General features: G+C 34.6%; 1 protein-coding gene across 1 annotated transcript in view; it reads left to right on the top strand.

Annotated features, from left to right (window-relative positions):
- Positions 1-209: 209 nt before the first annotated feature.
- ADGRB3 (adhesion G protein-coupled receptor B3) overlaps positions 210-22177 on the top strand; it is a 732350-nt gene continuing 710382 nt past the window's right edge. The window contains exon 1 of the mRNA XM_047102403.1: positions 210-966. Coding sequence (XP_046958359.1) covers positions 210-966 — 757 coding nt within the window. The remainder of the gene's footprint in view (positions 967-22177) is intronic.

Raw genomic sequence — 22177 nt, 5'->3', positions numbered from 1 at the left:
ACCACGTGAGGGCGCTGTTCACACAGCCACCGATAATTTCCTAGCATTATAAAATAAAAAATTACCTGCCCTTCTTTTAAAAAGGGTTTTTTACTGAAATCTTGAAAACAGCTGGCTGTAATATTGGAAGGAGTTTCTTTCTTCAATGCGTGTAGACTCCTACTTGCATTTTACTTTCATTGCCATTTTTACAGGCCAAATGACATAGGATGAAGGCTGTTCGTAACCTGCTGATTTATATATTTTCCACCTATCTCCTGGTTATGTTTGGATTTAATGCTGCCCAAGACTTCTGGTGTTCAACTTTGGTGAAGGGAGTCATTTATGGATCGTATTCTGTAAGTGAAATGTTTCCCAAAAACTTTACAAACTGCACTTGGACGCTGGAAAATCCAGATCCAACCAAATATAGCATTTACCTGAAATTTTCCAAAAAGGACCTTAGCTGCTCTAACTTTTCCCTCTTGGCTTATCAGTTTGATCATTTTTCCCATGAAAAAATAAAGGATCTTTTAAGAAAGAATCATTCTATAATGCAACTCTGCGATTCCAAGAATGCTTTCGTTTTTCTACAATATGATAAAAATTTTATTCAGATACGTCGGGTGTTTCCAACTGATTTCCCAGGATTACAGAAAAAAGGGGAAGAAGATCAGAAATCTTTTTTTGAGTTTTTGGTATTGAACAAGGTGAGCCCAAGCCAGTTTGGTTGCCATGTATTATGCACTTGGTTGGAGAGCTGCTTAAAATCAGAAAATGGGAGAACAGAATCATGTGGGATCATGTATACAAAATGCACCTGCCCTCAGCATTTGGGAGAGTGGGGGATCGACGACCAGTCGCTGGTTTTGTTAAATAACGTGGTGTTACCCCTGAATGAGCAGACCGAGGGCTGCCTGACCCAGGAGCTGCAAACCACCCAGGTCTGCAATCTTACCAGGGAGGCCAAGCGACCGCCCAAAGAAGGTAAGTGCCCAGCAGAGAGGGAGAGATGGGAGGGAGGGGCGTTTGGAGATGGCATTAAGATGTGATGTTTCAACACACAGGCTTAATCATTGCTCTTTAACTCTATCATCTTTGGAGTCATTTGGTTTGTGATCTTCACTAATATAGGTCTCTTAAGCTAATTTTGGGTTTCAAGATTTTTGAGACAGGGTGGTGAGGATGGGATAGCTCTCATCAATATGCCCTGGTAGTGTGTCTGGAATATTCAGGAGGAAAGAGAGGCAAAAACGTGGGGCCAGTTAGCCCTGGAGGTTGTTGAGGGGGGAGGTTCTTTATTGGCTGCAGCCTCTTGGGGAGACCAAGATATATACTCGCGCTCTCTCACGCACACACCTGTGAAATGAATTTGTAGGATTTCTACCTTTTGCTAGAGCCCTGCAAAAAAGTAACCTTCACTTCCTCTAGCCTTTGCCCTGTCTCACTGTCTCAAGCAGGACCCCTTTAGTTGCACTGCCCTAAGTTGGGGAAGCAGGACAAAATGGTGACACAAATTCAATAGCAAGTCTGTTTGGACCAAATGACTTTCTGACACCTGAAGACAAGGGTATCCCCCTCCCCCACAGGCCCGATATTAAAAAAAGAAAATGCATTGCACAATACATCCTGTGTGCTTGCTCTTTCGTGGGTCAAGGAAACCCCACTGGAAGCGCAAACTCTGGGGTCTCCTGGCTGTGAAGTCACTTGGAGGCAAGGGTGAAGGGCAGAATTAAAACACATGCTGATCCTGTAAAACATGATAGCCCTCTTGTGTGATTTTTTTTTTTTTTTTTTTGCTCTTCTGGGTCCCCTCTTGGTATACATGAGGAGAGTGGGAGCGTGTCAGAGATGAGCTAGATGGAAAAAATAGTGCAACGGAAATGCAGAGGAAAAAGAGAAAGTACAGGAGTGATTTTCAGCTTTCACCCAATCCCCAGTGGGGGAGCTACCGGAGGATTTCAGATTGTGGATTATGTTTAATAACGCAAGAAAGCGGACATATTTTGAGAAAATGACTTTTCCTGTTTGGAAGGTTAACGGATGTGTTCCATTCGTTTGAGGACAGGCTGATACATATTCGCTCTCACTCTCTGATCCTGCAACTAGAGAGTGTGTTGATTTTTTATGCAGGAAATGTTTTCTGATCTCCACAAAGATCCCTGTCTGTGGAAAGGGACAGCCAAGCTCCAGTCCCTCTTTCCTCCCCCTCCCCCAACAGAAGTTGTCTTTGTGGCCAATATAAAATTGACACGTTGTTGGAGAATTTTCTTTAAGAGTAGCCAAGGCTTTGTAAGGGGGGAGGAGGGAGGGAAAGAGAGAAGGGTTTAACTAGCTAAATGCAATTTCTCTGCTGAAAGCAATTTGGGGGCTGGGGATTTATGGAGGAGCAGTGGTACAAGGGGAAAAGATGTGTTAGAAAATAAATGCAGACTAATGGCAATGAGAGAGGGTTGAAAACCTTTAAGATTTCTACAGGTCAGTGTTTCACTAACAGCTGTGGCTGAAGAAAACAAAGTGGTTTTAAATTACAGGAGTTCTTTTCTCTAGTAAAAATCCCAGAGAAGCACTTGCAACTGCAGGGATGGTATTTAACACCATTTAAAACTAATTAGTGTCCCCTAGAATAAGAAGCTACAGTACACACACAAAATGTGATGCTACAAGCTGGCTAATAAGACAATTATCACCAGAAACTAGTATTTGTTTTATTGTTGTTTTAATATAATCCAGAGAATCTGATTTTTCAATGGTTAAATTCCTATCTTGAAACTGACTGCTGATGACAAATGGAAAGTGAAGCCAGTTTTGCAGGCTTTTTTTGGTTAATGTCAGCAAGTGACACAAAGTTGTGTGCACATTAAGCATGATTTTGAGAGATTTTGCTGGTCATGATCATGAGATATGAGTTGAGACAGTGCCGGGATTTATAGAAGTTGGACAAGATAGCCATTTGTTCTGTAAATGAGTAAGAATATGAGTGATTTTAGACATTCGATGTATAAATCATGTGGGAGCACATCTATTTCTTTGGGCTAATTAGCTGGCAAAATGAGAAAGGAATAGCTCCACAGACAAATAAGTGATTGTGTTAAAATTATCATGTTAATAAAACTGAACTAGCAAAAGTTTATATAATAGGCGAATATATGCTGTATCAGTAAAATTGCACAGCCTGTATTCTCTTTATTCTAAATTTGTGTTCTTTAATTGTTTAGGTATTCTGAGTCAGAAAGGTAAGGATAAGTAATTCCTGATGACATAATTGTAGCTGATGCATTTATAAGTAATTCTTATAAAATATATACGGCACTCCTTACCTCATTCAAAGAAGCCCTTTTTGGCTATGCTGTGTTGTAGGAAAGGAATGTGAAAATCTGCAGACTCTTAATTTAGTAAAATTTATACAAATTGTATTAAATCTTAAATATTTTATATAAATGATATATAAAATCTTAGAATTATTTAATATCATTTCAAGTAAATTGCCACTTCATGATATTCACAAGGTTAGAGGTTAGCAATTACATATAGTTGTGCTACTCATGTCTAGTTTTATTCCAAAATGTCTTTGCTTTACTTAGTAACATGTAATCCCAGCCTTTGAAATGAGGTTTTAAAAATTCTACTTAGATTTTCTATTAATGTATGATTTCCATTTTCTATAGAAAAGACTGTCCTGTAAGTCATCAAAGGAATAAATACAAAATTATTCTCCACAGTGTTTTACTTCTCTTTTATTCACTGTAATAAATACTGAAAACCTTGAGTAGAAATCTCTTCCACATTCATTGCATCATAGAAATGGCGCACATTGGACAGAAGAGTCTTTACATGCAGTAGATGCAGTTCTAGGTTGTTTAGTGTGGTGCTGATGGGGATGGTAATGGAGTACCAAATGCTCAATGTTTTGAATGCATCCATTGAAATCACAAAATCATATCTAGTTAGTATTGAGGGAACTATAGGCTCACAGGACTGGAATGTTGATTTTGTTGACATTGGATTTCTACTAAAATGTTTGTTAATAATACACTCACGTACTGAAGAATTTCATAGCCAGAAAACAGCAAGAAGAAAACTATCTCTGTTTTTAGTGACACCAACAATTACAAATGTTATTGTGATTACATTATAGAAGTGAATAATTGGATTGATGCTTTATTAACGTGTTAAATATTAGTACATTTAGGTCTCTTTTAAGATCACGTTTGATATATTTGAGGGTGATAGGTGATTATAAAAACTTAGTTGCCATTCCCCAATTTTTATATGAAAATTTGAAAACAAAGTAAATCAATAAAATGAAGCCTTTAAAAAATAATGATGTCTTACTTTAGGCAATATAAAAAAAACTGTCTATATATAATGTATATAACCTTTTGTAAAGGAAACTCAAGTGACATTGCTGTTTACCTGGTTTTCAGATACTGGCATTTATTCATGAGGTCTTTACTATGTTTTATAGTATATATATAATATATATACACACACACACACACACACACACACCATAGATGATTCTGGACCTCAGAGCTAAAATAGAAAATAGATGTGATATAGGATACTACTTCATACTATGTCACCTAAAATAAGCAATTAAAACAGTTTTGGCGGAAAAATTCTCCACCAGTGTATCTAAATAACATAATAAGCCTTAATGGAACCTTTGTTTCCTACTTACATCAATGGTGCTACTTATGGGAAGGGAAATTGGGATCTCTGTATAGATTCCAGGAAATCTGAACACACATACTCATTTGTCTCTCCACTCTGCTGTGCTAATCCTTGATATTCTGTCACTCAAGGGAAGTCTCACTATGTGACTGTGTAAAGTCTAGCCTGGGTTGTGTCTCTAGAGCAATTTGTGTCTCTAGCAGTGTAAGTGTTCTCGTTTCTTTCTACTTTTGCTCTTTTTGTCCTTATTACTGTTCAGCTACCTTTCACCTTCCTCTTTATTGTACTTGGATCTTACTTCCTTTTAAATGACTGCCATGATCCCACACTCTGTGAGAATGTAGAAAGGCATATTGAGTCTGTTGTTCCTTGAACACACAGAGCCTGAAAGTTTGCTCTGCCCCTTGGCTGCATCCCATCATACTTTGCATGTGCTGTACTTCTGTTCTAGCATTTATCATATTACAGTGTATTTTCCGCTTGTATTTCCATGTCCCACCACTAGATTTGGGAATGCTGCAAGCATAAAGACTGGGTCTTCAGTTGTCAATGACAGTCTTCTTTCTTTTTTTAATTTTTATTTTTGAGAGAGAGAGAGAGAGAGAGAGAGAGAACAAGAAGGGAAGGGGTATAGAGAGAGGGAGACACAGAATCCTTGAGCTGTCAGCACAGAGCCTGTTGCGGGGTTTGAACCCACGAACTGTGAGATCATGACCTGAGCCCAAGTCGGATGCTTAACTGACTGTGCCACCAAGGTGCCCCTCTATGACAGTCTTAATAGAGCTTCAGTAAATATTGGTTGAAATGAATGTTAAAGGAACAGCAACAAAAAGATCTCAATAGGAAAGATAGTAATACTTTGATTACCATCAAAAGAATAAAAATACATCGTTTGGAGAAAGTGGCCACCTTTTGCTTCTTGTATGTTTAGGGTAAGATGGCTACCTTTTATATAATTTCCAATTCCATTAATGAATTATTTATATCAGCTTCTGATCTCAAAATATTATTTAATAACATTTTTAAAAACAACTAAACAATGGAATCATTAAGAAATACTCTTAATTATATATATGTGTAAATATATATTAAAAGATTCATGATCCATATAACTTTCTTTACATGACTATCTACAAAAGAAAATTGGCCAGTTTCTATCTGTTAAACTGTCTTCATTTCTCTCTATGTTCTTTCTTCTGGCTCTTGCATTACTGCTACAGTAATGACATTTCCCAAATCCTTTCTTGCACAGTTTGAAGACAAACACGCAACATCTTTCCAAGAAAGATGAAAAGAGTATTTGCATGTCAAGTTTAGTGCTTCTTGTTATTTACTCCTGTTTAATAATCTGTAAATGTAGTAATAGTAGAATACTACTAAAATTGTAGGCCTGATTAAGTAAAGTGCCATAATTCTTACTTCTGCCATTTTAGAATCTTGACAATTTAGGAAGTAGCTCATACATATAATATTTAATGAAAGAAAATTCCATTATATGGCAACATATTTTTTGTAGACAAATTCAAATATTAACATGAAAATTTGTGTCTGTACACATATGTCCCATTCATTCACACATTTGCCAAGATGTATGTTTCAGTGGGTTTTTTGATAGCTGTAGATAAATGTACTGTAGGTTAGTTTTCTTCCAATATAGACAAGGGAATTTTACTTTACTTAGAGTTCAGCTTTATGCACTACTTTGACTTCATTTCCCAATAGAAGCAATTTTATTGTTAAACTGAATGCTTTTATAAAATATAGCATTGTTTAGAATCACTCTGGTATATATTATCTAAAGCCATCTGGCCATTGGGTCTGAAATCATTGTTCATTCAAAACTAAATTTTTCTTACTTTCTCAAAATAACATTGCTGGGTTTTAAATTTTTTTTAATGTCTGTTTTTGAGAGAGAGAGAACCAGCAGCAGAGGGGCAGAGAGAGAGGGAGACACAGAATCAGAAGCAGGCTCCAAGCTCTGAGCTGTCAGCACAGAGCCCCATGTGGGGCTCAAACCCATGAACTGTGAGATCATGACCTGAGCTGAAGTCGGGCTCTCAACCAACTGAGCCACCCAGGTGCCCTAATTAAAATCCTGAATTAGAGAGAGCTGAGTTTGAATCTTTTCTTCTACATTTTAACTGTATTACTCTGTATTACTACTTTCCCCTTCTCAGATTAGGTTAGTCATGCTTATTTTTCAAGGTACAGGAGAACAGGAAATGACATCATGTATTGAATTTTAAAAACCTAATAAAATTAATGGCTTGGAATATTTTAGTTCCTGTCAGCCCTGTGGAAGTTTCTTCCCAAATCAATTAACTAATAAAAATCAGAGAGGTATGCAATTTTTCTAAGTATATCACTTCATTGAAATGAAGGGTATATTTTAGTGTAAGGTACACTTGAGACCCTAGAGTGACTCAGCTGCCTTGGAGCATCTGACAAGTGACTGAGCTTGACTCATCAATCTTCTGTAGTAGAGTGTTGAATTAAATGAGACTGCACATGTAAAAACACTTTAGTCCATTGCTCAAGTTACATTAGGCCCTCCATTCAGTTTTTGAATATCTTTTTTATTCTTATCTTTTGGCTATAAATGATAGAGAATTGATAATAAATAATGAAACAGATTGCCATTTAATTATTTGAACTTGTTTAGGAATTTAGGGCATTTAACAAAGGATCATTAAGCATCTTGAATGTATGTCTATTTTGTATTAGTTACAGAAAAGGTAGCATCTCAGTACCTATGTGTTGATGGAGGCATGACTAATACATCAAATAGATCAAACTAGTGGTGTGTGAGTCATCCTAAGCCTAGGAAGATGTCCTTTGGATATCATTGCTGATAGCCTGCAAATCCATTTAAATTAAACAGTTTCATGATTATTTTGCTCTTTGCTGTGTTATGCAAAATTAAGTTCATGTTTTAAAATGTATGCTGAACAGAAATTATCTTGAAATATTAGTCCATATTAAACCATTTGGAAAAAAGTAGGACTATTTTGTATTTTTTTCCACTGGATTATGATCACATACCAGTAAATTCCAGGTTTTTCCCCCAAAGGCTTGTATACTGAGATATTGAGAAGAAAACAAAATTCTTTAGTACTTATTTAAAGATTCTGATATTTTCTTAAAGGAAAATTACAAAATGTCATCTATAAGACTTCATAAAATACTAAGTGCTCTGTGTTCAATTATCTTTCAACTATCATTCAGGAATTTTGCTCACTTGCAGAGAATAACCTAGCTATCTATCTGCTAAAGGTTAGTAAGTAATGTATTTCTACTGTACACAGTATAATAAATAACATTCACGATGAATACATTAATATGGAGCTGTTTCTCTCAAAATTAATTAGGTAAATAGGAGTCTTTTCTGAAATCTGATGCTTGCTGATAAAGCATTTTGTCCATAGCCACATCCGTCCCCATCACATAATCATTAATGCTTAGAACATGTTATAAAATATTAAGGTAAAATGGTTATTGTTTGGTTTCTACCATGTTAAATGAAATAATTTACCTGGATATTATCAAATTATTTTTCCTAGATAATAAGTTTCATTGGGGAGAGTTGTTTGGGAAAACAGAACAAATATATGCATGGAAAAGACATTAGAACACTGACAGAACCAGATTATAATACAGTTGACCTTTGAATACCAAGGGATTTGAGGACACAGTTGAAAATCTGCGTTATAACTTTTGACTCTCCCAAAACTTAGCTACTAATAGTCTGTTATTCACAGGAAGCCTTACCGATTACATAAACAGTTGTCTTACACATTGTGTGTGTGTGTGTGTGTGTGTATGTGTATGTATTGTGTGTATGTGTGTATATGTATATGTGTGTGTATATATATATATATATACACGCTATATTCTTACATAAACAATCGATTAACATGTTTTGTTTATGTATATGTATATATATGTGTCTATATATATATACACATACTATATTCTGAAAGCAAGCTAGAATATGCTATATTCTTACATAAACAATCGATTAACATGTTTTGTTTATGTATATGTATATATATATGTGTCTATATATATATACACATACTATATTATGAAAGCAAGCTAGAAAAAAGAAAATGTTATTCAAGAAAATCATGAGAGAATACATTTATAATACTGTAATATATTTATATAAATATCTGTACATAAGTGGACTCGTACAATTCAAGCCCATGTTGTTCAAGGGTCGGCTGATTTAGAATGCAACTTAAATGTGCTTAAGCAGAATAAAAAGCATTAAAATAGTTGGGGAATCAACCAGAGAAGGCTACATTGATGAAATTACTTTTTAGCAATAAATATGTTAAGGTGATAGAAATATCACAGAAATATTATCTTGCCTGGGTAATTTATACTGGGTGGGTATTATAAAGTTTTTCTTTCATGATATTTCTGCTGTTCCTCCCTTTTAAGGTAATTTTTAAACTTCTGATAATTTTTAAACATTAATTTCTATGCTTGCATATCTAAACAATAATTTGTTCTCTAATAAACATTATTAAAGAGAAGCTTTACTTACATATCACTCCTCAGAAAATAAGTAAAGCATTATAATAAGCAATTTATAAATTTAAAGAAGATAGTAACACGTAACATTGAGAAAGTGCTTTCCAGTTTGCCAAGCTCTGTTGCATATATTATTTTATTTGGGGAGTAATTGTGTGAAGCACATATTCTTTGCCCCATTGATATGTGTTGGTATATAGAACACCTTAAAGAATGGTTTTTCGTTCTCTAAAAATCTTAATACAAATTGGTTCAAATGAAAAACTAGAGAATTTCTGAGCTATGGGTTTTCTCAGTGTTTCTGGAGTACTTGAATGTGAATCACAAATTCTCAGATATATGAGGGACTTTAGGCATTATATAGTCCCAATCTTAACCTGATTAATGGATTCCCAATCTGCAAACATATTATGGGAACATTATTTCAGCTGAACTTAAATCTTCTTGGAATATACATTTAATATCATTTCTATAACATAACAGAGGCATGGTCACTTAGGACTGTTTGATAGTTCTACTGTTTTTTTTTTTTTTTTTTATCTTTTATCCAGCCAGGACAATAATCAGAGTATACTTCGCTATACTACTTAATACAGAGTAGTGTTTGCAAATTAAAGCTTTCATTCATTAGTTTTTTGTTCTATTTGGTATATATTATGTAAACAATGTGTTGATCTCAAAAAATGATTTTCAGTCTAAGCTCATTACGTTAAAGAGCAGTGTGTTTAAAGTTGAGTCTGTCTGGATTTACCAAGATGATTTAGCAATATCTATCTTGGATTTTCATTTCATTATCATTTTCTAGGGAAATCTGTGTTTTTTGTTTGTTTGTTTGTTTTTAAGAAATAGCCTATCTTACATTTTTAGTTATTTATGCTACATTGAGAAATAGTGTTGAGGGTAGGAAAAGAGAGAGGGTAGCATTCCCTCTTCCCGTTGAAAGTCACAGCTTCAGTCAGGCTTACCCTTTGAGCTCTGGCAGCCACTCTCTCTTCTCAGCCTTTTAGCCTGTGGTGTAGTAATGGCTCCCCGCTGTTTCTACCCCTGAGTGCTATACTCCCTCTCTCTCTGGTTTCTCCAAGCACTATCCATGCCTTACTGTCTTTGCAAATTACCTTAATTAAGGACACTATCTGTTTCTTACTGGAACTCTGACTAGTATAGGGGTGTATAATTTTAGTGGTGGAGTGATTTCTGATTTCTTAAAAAAATTTTTTTTAATGTTTTTATTTATTTTTGAAGGAGAGAGACACAGAGCATGAGCAGGGGAGAAGCAGAGAGAGAGGGAGACACAGAATTTGAAGAGGCCCCACGCTCTAAGCTGTCAGCACAGAGCCCGATGCGGGGCTCGAACTCACACACTTTGAGATCATGACCTTAGCTGAAGTCAGGCACGACTGAGCCACCCAGGCGCCCCAGTGATTTCTGATTTCTTATGAGATTGGTTAGAAACCAACATTTTAAGTTTCGATCCTTTATTTATTCACTCGTTAATTAACTAATTCAATCCTTTTATTGTGCTAAAGATCTTACATAATTATTAGCCTTTTTGTAGATTAGCTTATAGACCAGCCCAAGTAAACAGGGAAATACGTAATAAAAAGAATTTAAACAATTGAGGGGCTCCTGGGTAGCTCAGTCGGTTAAGCATCCAACTCTTGGTTTCAGCTCAGGTCATGATGTTGCAGTTCATGAGTTTGAGCTCCACATCAGGCTCTGTGCTAACAGAATGGAGCCTGCTTGGGATTCTCTCTCTCCTTCTCTCTCTGCCCCTCCCCTGATCATACATACTCTCTCTCTCTCTCTCAAAATAAATACATTTAAAAGAATATAGGTATTAAAAAAAGAAGTGAGTTAATGAAAACTAAAATCAGTTGGCCATATTTTTTTTAGCTTAGTTTAAATGGCATTTTTTACACTTAAATTTAGGCTCCATTGAATTTAGGCTCTCGAAATGTTTTTATATATTTACTTGTTGGTTTGTTGATTGCTTAGCTAATTCTTAAACTACATAATATATATACATTCATATACATCCTGTATGCATTTTCAGTGTTGATGTGACTTGAGAATATTTAAACTGGCCTGAATATTCAAAAAAGTTTTGTGAATTGATAATTGAAAACAAGTAACTTCAGAGCTCCCATATAAAACTTAAAAAATACTGACAGATTAAGATTTTGCTCTAATTTTATATCATTATGATGTAAATGGAAATGGAAATGGTGGAAAATGTAAAATGAAAATAGAATTTCAGTTGCTAACTAATCCAAGTTTCATTTTGCCTATTGATTTCATTATCCCTCTCAAAGCAAACCAAGAAGAAAACACACAAAAAGCATTTTTTTCTTTCTTTGTTTCATTACAAAAAATGGATTGAGGCAGCTAAGTTTGCCCTTGTAGTCTCATCTAAGAATTATAGTTTTTTACTTTTACTCTGTGTTAGTCTTTTTGTTGCCTTTCACGTCAAAGAAGGATCCCAAGAGGGGAAAAAAGAAGTAATTTCCAAAAATTATGTGCCAACAATTATGTTGAAACAGAGCTTTATGATTTTTCTGAATAAATAATACATAACGAATATTTATTGTATACTGGATGCTTTTGGAAATGTTTCTTCTTTTGTAGCTGTTCATAATAATTGTAATGTGAAAAAGGGCACCTTGGGAAGAGAAAAATCTGTTTACTTTATGTAATCTTTCTACATAAATCTGGCAAACTTTCAAAGATATGCTTCTGCCCTGTAGGCTGAGAAATTTGAATTTACTTTGGCTTCTCAGAGAGGTCAGCTTTCTTTATAGATATGTCAGGCTGTGGTCAGCTCTCTTTGGCTGGCCTTGGTTTTTGTAACTTATAGGGCAAACAGTATGTATTTTTTAATACATGTGCCTGAGAAATTAATCAAGCACACTGACTTTTTTTTTTAATTTCTCAGTAGGCTTTACTTTCAAATATGATGAAGTAAATAGCTGCAAAGCTTCATTGTCCATTTGCATAACAGAGAACATTTTAATCCTTTTGTGTAATATATTAAAATTTTTAAAATTTAAGAAATTTTAAAAACCTATGGCTTTTTTCTGTTTTAGTGATTCCCTGGAATTTTCTGATGACCATGTTTTGGTGTTCAACTGGTGATAAGGGCATAAATGAGTTCCAGGCATAATAAATATGTGTGCTTGCCTCTGGCCTCTGCATCAGGAGACCACAGAAACCACAGAAATGAAACAGAGAGAGTTTGGAAGCAGAATAGAAAGAAGTTGATCCACCAAGTAGTAAGAACTGATAAAGGTGAAAGAAACAAGTACATGTAGTCTGTGAATTAATACAACCTTTTTTTTCCCCCTAGAACTGGAACATTTTTTCTAAATAAAAGCCAATATATAAAAATGATTTAAAAAAATGGAGCTGTTTTGTTTGAAGTGGACAGGAGGCCTAGAACCCTGCCTAATCAGTCTCCTTTCTTTCTGTGTTGGCCCCAGAAGCAATTCTGCTTTAAAAACGCACTATAGAACTATAAATTTTAGAAGTCTCTATGTAGAACCACATGTGAGAAATTAATGGTAGAAACTTTCTTCCTCCGAGAAACTAAAATTTTTAGTGTTTTGGTCACTAAGAATGTGTAAGAGCTATCATTTTTTTTTACTGAATTTTGCTTAAAACAAAATTTATAATTTGTCTAGGATCCATATGTCTATGGCCCATTTATCTGTGCTTAATTTTTCTCCATCCCCTGCTGTTCCCTTTCAACCTGGTAAAGTTTGCCTGGGCCAAACCAAACCTCAGGCAGGCCCTCAGCCTATTCCCTCATGCCTTTTAGACATCTTTGATGCTTTGTGCGGAGTGTCTTATAAATGGACTCTGTTATTTTTCTGCCATGTCTCATCCAATCTGATGGTCATTTGCTCAATCTTCTGCCAGCTGTTAGTGTCTCTGCCTTTGCTTTGCAGAGACCTTGGTGTAATAAAGCCATGCTGTGTTTGACTAAAGGTGAGATTCCCCACCCTTTCTCTTCTTTCTGTCACACTCTTTGTATGATGCCTTTTTAGTGCCTATCATGTAAACATTCTTTTCAGAGTTTCTCTGGAATCAGTTAGTCCTGTGGCTCCAAGTAGGACCTCAGGATGAATGCCACAGTTCTTCATTTTTCCTTCTGGTCATCCGGATTCCAAACCTCTTCTATTGAAGGTTCCCAACCCTCCTGCAAATTTGCTTATTCCAACTATGCATGCCTCTTGCTCACATTCTAGTTTGCCTAGATAAAAATGGATATTATTTTAAAATTCTTTTGTATCTTTAACTTTAATTGATAAGTATTCAGAAGCCCCAATTTTAAATCTGTATCAGTGTAATACATTTGGTGCTATTCATTCTGACACTCTTATTGTTTTGTGAATCCCTAAATAGTTCAGTTGCAAACTCTAACTTCTTGGAATAAACTAAAGATACTGGGATAGTGAAAATTATTTTGAGTTCCTTTGATTGTTCACATATAATGGATATCCATAACTGAAAATAGCTTATATTAAAATTTTTTTTAAAAATTTCTTTTAATGTTTATTTATTTTTGAGAGAGAGAGAGAGAGAGTGCACACTAGCAGAGGAGGGGCAGACAGAGAGGGAGACACAGAATCTGAAGCAGGCTCCAGGCCCTGAGCTGTCAGCTTGGAGCCTGATGTGGGGCTTGAATTCACAAAATATGAGATCATGACCTGAACTGAAGTCAGACACTTAACCGACTGAGCCACCCAGGTGCCCTGAAAACAGCTTATTAAAACAACCAGTTTATTAGCTTTGACATTCTATAGATATGAGTGGATAATTGAAATGTTATTAAGGCTCTTCATAATTCCAGCCTTCTACCGTTCTGGGCACATAAGGAATCATGTTTCTGGCCCACTTGTGGTTGGGTGAAAAAGGGCACAAAAGTCTCTTTACTTCTGGCATGGAGACCTGTACTTAGAGAGAAGAGGCACCCTTGTCATCATCCTGATTCCTTGACTGTCTAAAATGAGAGGAGGCCCCTGCCTTTGCCCTTGCTGATCTGTGATTGTCGTGAAGCACAAGCAAGGAAGAACTTTTTTGTTATGAGACACTGGGAACTTGGGGTTTGTCTTTGTTACTACAGCCTAAGATAACATATATAACTGATGCAATGTCCAGTTAGAGAGGATAGGGGAATAGTTGTGCTGATTGGTGTTGCTAAAAGGTAATTAGGCACATTGGTGACATATGTTGTAATTCAAATGTAATGACATGGTGGCCATGTCTGTCAGTGATATTTTGAGAGGAAGAACTCACCTGCACATTCCACAATGTACCCTGGGCAGCTGTATTTGAATTTATTGCTGGTAACAATATGGAATTCATTTTAGGTATTACTTATCAATATGTTACTGTTTTAGCCTAATTTAACCTAATTATGTGTTAGCCTAATTAAAATTAATACTAAAATAACTCCAATAATTGTAAATTTATAAGAGACCATTCTTTCAGTATTCATCTGAAAAGTTGTTAGGTTTGGGGTGCCTGGGTGGTTGAGTTGGTTGCTCAGTTGAGTTGGTTGGATTTTGGCTCAGGTCATGCATGATCTCATGGTTCTTGATTCGAGCCCCACATCGGGCTCCGTGCTGACAGTATGGAGTCTGCTTGGGATTCTCTCTCTATCCCTGTGTCCCTTCCCCACTCTCTCTCAAAATAAATAAACGTAAAAAAAAGTCATTTAGAAAAAAATTAAAAGTTCTTAGGTTTTTTTTTACATTTTCAAACATACCCAGATTGAAGAGGGTATTGTGGTCTTTTGCTGAGTCATAATTATCACAGAACTAAGTAGAAAGAATTCATGTTAGCATGGTAGTTCTTGCTGAAAAGTAAAACTTGTCCTGCTGTCTGCCCCTTCCCTTCTTTTTCCCTTCCTCCCTGTTTTTCTCTTCCTCCTATGTTACTTTTATTTTTTCAGATACATAAACTATGATTTATATATGTTGATCTAGATACGTCACTGCAATAATTTGCACAGACTCTGCTATCGATATATGTGTTGGTGTTTTCGGTAAAAACAAATATTTCTGTGGTAGTTGATAGGGAGCTTGTAATCACTTAGTAAGCACGGCTTCATTAATCTTAACAATTTTCTTGCGAGTTTAATTACGGAGCAATAATTAACCTTTCCTTTGGGTAGGTGGGTTTTGTCACATTGAGAAGTATTCTTACAGGAGACAGGAGAGGAAAAGTAGGCTGCTGTGAGTTCCCTAGTGGGGAGTGAAGAGTTCTTCCCAGTATTAGTGTGCACAGGCAAGTTTTGCTCTACTGCTCTGCTGTGCCTTACATTATTTTTCTGGCTTTTCCATTCTCAAGAAGTTTGGATTATGGTATGCTCATTAATTATAAGAGACGCACTTCAGGATTCAAAGAGGGGTATAGAAGCCATTGAGCAACTGAGAAATTAAAACAGAAGCAAAACAAAAGCTTTCTGTTTTCTTTTTTTCAATCATATATTATGCTGTGAAGAAAATCCAGGGATGAAGTGAATTGTCCATTCACTTCTCACATGTCTACGTTGATATGTAGCACACACACATACACGTACTCACTTATATATGAATTTATGATATTAAGTGATCACATGGCATTAAATGATCACAAGCATTGTATATATTATATTTGAAAAGGTAAACATTTTTCAGTAGTTTGAGAATATATTGCCCCTTCAGCTACATTTACTAACTAAATATGTACTGAAAATAAATCTAGCTACATTGACTCATATGAAGATCAATGGAATGATAAGAAATAAAAATGCCTTTTTCAGGGACACCTGGGTGGCTCAGTCGGTTAGGTGTCCAGACTCTTGATTTTGGTTCAGATCATGGTCTCACAGTTAGTAAGATAGAGCCCTGCATCAGGCTCTGTGCTATTAGCACAGATTCTCTCTCTTCTTCCTGTCTCTGCCCTTTGCCCGCACGTACAAGTGCACACTCTGTCTCAAATAAACAAATAAACTTAAAAAAATTCTTAAAAAAATACCTTTGCAATGGAAGCTTTAAACTTTAATCTGTTCAAAAACCCAGTTGGAGTGTTTTTAATAAATACATTCAGAGCAGTATTCTGTGGATCTTGGATATCAGAAATTAAAGTTTTACTTAGGATTTAAGAGTAAATGATTTGCCAAGCAGGTTTATAAAGTTAAAAACAAATGTCAAATTCAAAAGTAAATGATTTCCTTTTACATTTCTGAAAATTCACGTGCATCATGTTATAACAAATTAATATTCTTTTAAATTCTCTTTACTCAGTTTTTATTTTCTTCCTCTGTGACTTTGTTACCTACTAGGTCCCGCCCATCCTACAACCATAAATTCAGTTTCAAATTTTAGGTATTTCCTCATAGAAGGTAATTTCATAGTGGTTGGGTCAGACCTCCTGACCCATTTTCTCTGCTTTTGACTTTGTTGTCCTGAGAATATTACATACTTCTCTCACCCTCGGTTTCTTTGTCTGTGAAGAGATGATTATTATGGCGAGATGACTGAGCGCTTGAATGAGGTAATTAATGTAAAATACTGAGCATGATATTTGGACTGTGTAGTAGTGACTCAGTAAATGTTAACTTGCATTAATTGGACAGTTTCGGAACCCTTTACTGCATTAGGTTTCTTTAATACAACAAATAAAATTTTATTCATGATAAAAAGTAATCAATTTATTTCATTGACCTCAAGAAATGAAAATGCCTTCTGGATCATTTAGTCTCTAGAAATGTACAGTGTCTTTAATCCTTTATTCCCTCTGAATACTCATGTTCCTGAGAAAAACAGTCTGAGTTAAGCTACCATGTCTCTTTTCCTTTACTCCTCATTTTAAAAATGAACCACTTTGTTCACAACATCATCACTTTTCCTTTTAACATGGACCGGTCAGTGATATTTACAGATTGTCTGACAAAGGGTAATTCCTCAACTGACTTTTTCCTAAAGACCCGATCCACATTAATCAGAAAGCAGTGTTGATTTTTGTCCTCCTAAGCAACTTCATCTTCTGGATATTTTCCTGAAAATATTTATATCCCTTTCGTTTAGTCCTTTCTCTATAATATTATGGTTTAAATGAATTTGCATTTTATTGGTAAGTCAAGTTGAAGTCTATATTCTGATTTCTCTCTAAGGATTGATATACACATTAAAATGAAACAAAGTATAATTTGTCTTGGCCTGCTGCGAATCCCTTTTTCCTTCTAAGCAGTCTTAGATCTCCTGGAAAAATGCCTTACTTGTTGCTTGCTTTTTAAACATTTGTTTTAAGGCCCAATATAAGAACATATCAATGAAATAGAAATCCAGACTATATATTTCAAAGATCATACTTTTTTTTACTTCCAGTTTTATCAAACTTTTACTTTTGCCATTACAAATGAGAATTAACAATGTGACATTAGATTTTCTAGAGTTCTTTGTGTCTGACGAGCACTTAGATCAGAAGACTAACTGCCTTCTGGAGGAGATTTGCCATTACTGTCTGAGTAACTTCAGACAAGTCATGTCACCTCTAGGGAGAGCCTCAGTTTTCTTGCATGTAAGAATGAAAATGGCTGTCTGAAACTCCCAGGATTGCATGGAGAGTAAAACTACTCTACATGAAGGCCATTTAGAAAAGGGGCAGCAGCCTCCAAAAATGTTGTTATTACTGTCAGCAGTAACTTGTAAAACTGAATAGGTCTATCAGTTTAGTTCATTGACATGTACATATGTGAAATAATGGTTCTGTCCTATGATGATAAATATCACAAATTGTTGGATAGATTGTTGGGCTTGATATTTTTAGGTACGATTGTGATATTCCATCCTTGGGAAAATGCTCTATTCCTTTGGTTTTTCTTTTCTCTTCTCTTCTCTTCTCTTCTCTTCTCTTCTCTTCTCTTCTTTTCTTTTCTTCTTTCTTTTTTCCTGTATCAGTGGAAGCAATAATAAGTTTCAGCTTCACCTTCAAACATTTCAGTTTGATTCCCTGCCCTGCATTCCGCTAGCTTTATGACCTTTGGCAGTTTGCTCATGTTTGCGAACCACATTTTGGGCATCTGTAAAATAGACATCATCTCTATGCTATTTTTTTAAATGTAGTCTGTACAGAAAACAATATTAGGACTAAGGGGTGAATAGAGTGGGAGTGGTTATTCTCTTAATTCAGCTTAAGTAATTGAAAGCAGTAAGTTTTAGATTGCCCAAAGTAAATTAAAGTATGACTTCAGTTGTATTCAGCTCTAGCTTTCCTCATCTGTAAATGAAAGTTAGAAATACAGTGAATCATTTCATAGTAAGATTCCACTCTTATGTCAATCAGAGAAACAATCTGAAAATAAACACATCTTTTCTTCCCTTCTGTTTCTTTGTAAAGTCAAGTGTTAGCATTAGAGGAGAATGAATACAGATAAATGCTGGCCAAAAAGAAACTGGGATAAATTAGAATCTTACAGAACTACTTTATTTTCCTCTAGGGGGCAAAGGCTACATATAAATAAGGGTTTCTGTGCCATATCAAGTTGTGAAAAACTAAATGTATTAATCTTGAAGGAATACAAATTAGGTAAAATTTGCATCATGTAAAATATGGAAACATGTTAATAGAGCTTATTTATTTCATGGAGTGTTTTTGTATCTGTTCTAAAAGACTACAGATTGGAATTTATCCTTTATAGGTCATAGGTGGGTATGTTTCAGAGGACCAATGAATTCTAGCAGCCAGCCGTGCAATAGTTCTATGGGATTACTCATCAGATTTAGTAGGTAAAATGCCTGCAGGTTACTTTCTACTTAGAATAATTCATCAACTTATGAGGAGTTTTGACAAAACTAACACTTGGTAAACACTTTTTAAAAACACTCAGTGTTGTGCTTTTCACCAAATATAGCAGAATTAATAGGTGGAACGATATTCAGATTTTTTAAGAGAAACTTTGCCTAATTTGACTTGTATCAGCCTAAATATTTATTTTGACTTACAGCTTTCTACAACTGGCATAGAACAATTTAACCCCTAATGTTATAAACTTTTCTGTTAACCTAATATTGGTGGGGAATGGCTACTTTAGAAATCCATTAATAGAAATTTACCACAGATGGTGGATATTGCTGTGAGCAATTGTATAAGGAAGTCACTTAGCAAGGGAGGCTGAGTGATAAGGCCCAGTATCACATTGAGAAGGGGAAGAGCTGAATTTGAGTCCTCTTAATCCTAACACTATACCACCACTCTGTAAAGGTAAATTCAGTCTAATATTTTCCAGTAATTCAAATGGTGCTTAACTCATGCAATCCTTTGTAACTGCAAGATGGTTTAAAGGAGTGTAAAGGTTTATTTTAAACTCTCCAAAATACATTTCCTTATGTGTACTTAGTGCTGTTAATGCTCCTTCCAACTCTTAGTCTTTCCAAACTGTAGCCTGTGTGTATGTAGATCCTCACTAATAAAGGAGCTTTCTTCTTTAACCAAGTCCATTACTCAAGACCTCTTCAATCTAATCTCTCCCAGGGAATTTCCAAGTGATTAAAACAGGAGTATTGATTTTGACCTGCTCTGAGACATACAATGCTTATAAAATACTTTTTATTACTCATAAATACACATTTTTTGAATCTTTATGTTTGCAATTAATGTAAATATTCATTTTGATTAGAATTTAGTCTGCTTTTAATATTTTCTTGCATAAAAATATGAATTTCTTAGGTTTCAAGTGTATAGGTGGTAAAGACTTTGGTTTAATTACCTTGAACTTCACTTAGCACCACATTAACACAATGAGGTGCTTAATCTTTACTGTAATTACCATCATAGAAGATCAAAATAAAATTAGAATTACAATGATCTTTTCTTGTTTAAGTTAATGATTTTAAGTTGGTAAGATGCCATTTACATTAGATAAAAATAGTTTATAGTTACATTAAGCATCTCTAATACTGGAAAATACAGCATACTTATTAAAAGAAACAGAGGTGAAAAGTTCATTCCCTACTTCAGGGAATATTTTGTTTAATCTTTGTCTTTAAATTAATTTTGATAAGTTCTTTTTGATTCTCAACTTTTATTTGCTTGGGCATTAAAATGAATACTGTTCTATTGGGAAAAAGAATAAATCCTGATCTGTTCTTACTAAATCATTCTTCGGAATTTTCTTACTTGTGATAACACTCAAGTCCTGAATCAAATCAAGCTGATGCCAGCTTTTCTTTTTGAATGATAGGGATTCAATGTTTTGGAGATGTAAGGCTTTCTTGAGAGGAAGTAATCAAAACAAAATGCTTTTTCTTCATAAAAAGAACAGCTATTCCATTTATTCTAAGGAGGAATTCAGTGACGTTCTTTAGGTCAACGTCAGTCATAAAACAAAAAGAGGAAAAGATAACTGAAAAATAATTATCTGAAAAGGGGATGTATATTAGAAGATTTAGGATTTAGTTCCATTTTCTCTTCATTTATTTTATATATTCTTGAATTCCTTTCACACTTGTATGTGCTAGGAGAACATATTCTTCAATAAATAGAATTTTAGTTTGTGTTTCCTAATGATTCTTGTACATATTATATTTTTATTACAACACAAATATATCTCATGCTCTGTCAGCCACAATAATTATTTTACACTTTATAGTTTTTAAAGGTATTGTATTTGAATTATTGCAGAATTTTTATACCATGCTAATTTTGTAGCAGAACTTTAGGTACACGATTGAAAATATTCTAGCATTTGCGTAATTTAACAGATTAAGAAGAAGAATTTAGAAAAACATTACTGGGCAATTCACTTGTTTTGAACATCTGGTTAACAGCTGGAATAATGAAAGTTAACACAGCAGTAACCATCTTTTACGCTGATCCCCCATGCACACACAAACACTAGGAAGGATTAACTACTATTAATTCTTGCTTTCTTTTGCTATAAGGATTTGCTTAAAAAAGGAAAAGAAGGTTTGAGAATTCTTAATTGTACAATAGCAGCTGGAATTTATATGCAAAATGTGAATAACACTGATTAAAATCACATTTCATTAATATTTCATCAATATAAATTGAAAAAGCAACCTACCTCTTGACAGTTGACACAGATATTTATTATAGAATTTCTTTGTAATTCATATAAACACATTTTAGGCAATAAATAGCATTACAATAATAGTGTCATATTTATACAGTGTTAATGTTGACTTGATAAAGACTGGGCACACACCTTTTAAGATGTTTAATGTATTTGTTAGATCAAAAATTTCGTATATGCAATATATAAGTATCTATAATATATTTTAATACTGCAAGTTTTTACCTTTTTAAATGAACCTTTTTTTATGTACTAATTATTCTATTTCCATTTAGAATGTTGATAACTTTGGGATGCTTTCAGTTAAAAATGTTAAGTGAGCTTGCCTGCTCATATACCAGTGAAAAAGTTGATTTTCTAATTTAACTTAAAAAATAAATAATCATTTTATCAGAAATAAGTGCAAAACATCAGAACTTGAGGTAGTGAATTATCCTTTCAAGTTCCTCAAAATCACTCAAATGGATACCCCTCCCTTTGAAATTTTACTCCCATATATCTAAATTTCTAGCCATATGTAAGGCATTGTTAATTGAGTGAAACAAAGATAAAAATGAAATTTGTGTTAAGTAAAATGTAATGTCTCATCTCTAACTAAAAGCTTCAGTAGCATAGCAAGATATATTGTTTTATAGTTACTCTTACAGTAATTCTAGTTTTTAAGCCCTTGTCAAGGAATAGGATTGAGTTTACCATGTGCTTCTTCTCGTTAGCAAATAGTTAACTTAGTTTGTGGCATACAATGGTTGTAGAGGCAAATACATGATTTACAGGAGATAAGGTCAATAATTTGTTGAAAGCAAATCATGATTCTTGGTGTTTTCTATTTTTGACTGAGATTCTTTTGCAAAAGTTAAATCATATGAAGATGAAGTTTGTATATAATAGTTCACATATATGTAA

Source organism: Lynx rufus, unplaced genomic scaffold (genome assembly GCF_022079265.1).
Source record: "Lynx rufus isolate CCGP_SWC_20201006 ecotype Redwood Valley unplaced genomic scaffold, mLynRuf1.p SCAF_6, whole genome shotgun sequence".
Classification (NCBI taxonomy): domain Eukaryota; kingdom Metazoa; phylum Chordata; class Mammalia; order Carnivora; family Felidae; genus Lynx; species Lynx rufus.
The sequence above is the reverse complement of the archived record's forward strand: the minus strand, read 5'-3'. Positions and strand labels throughout refer to the sequence as shown.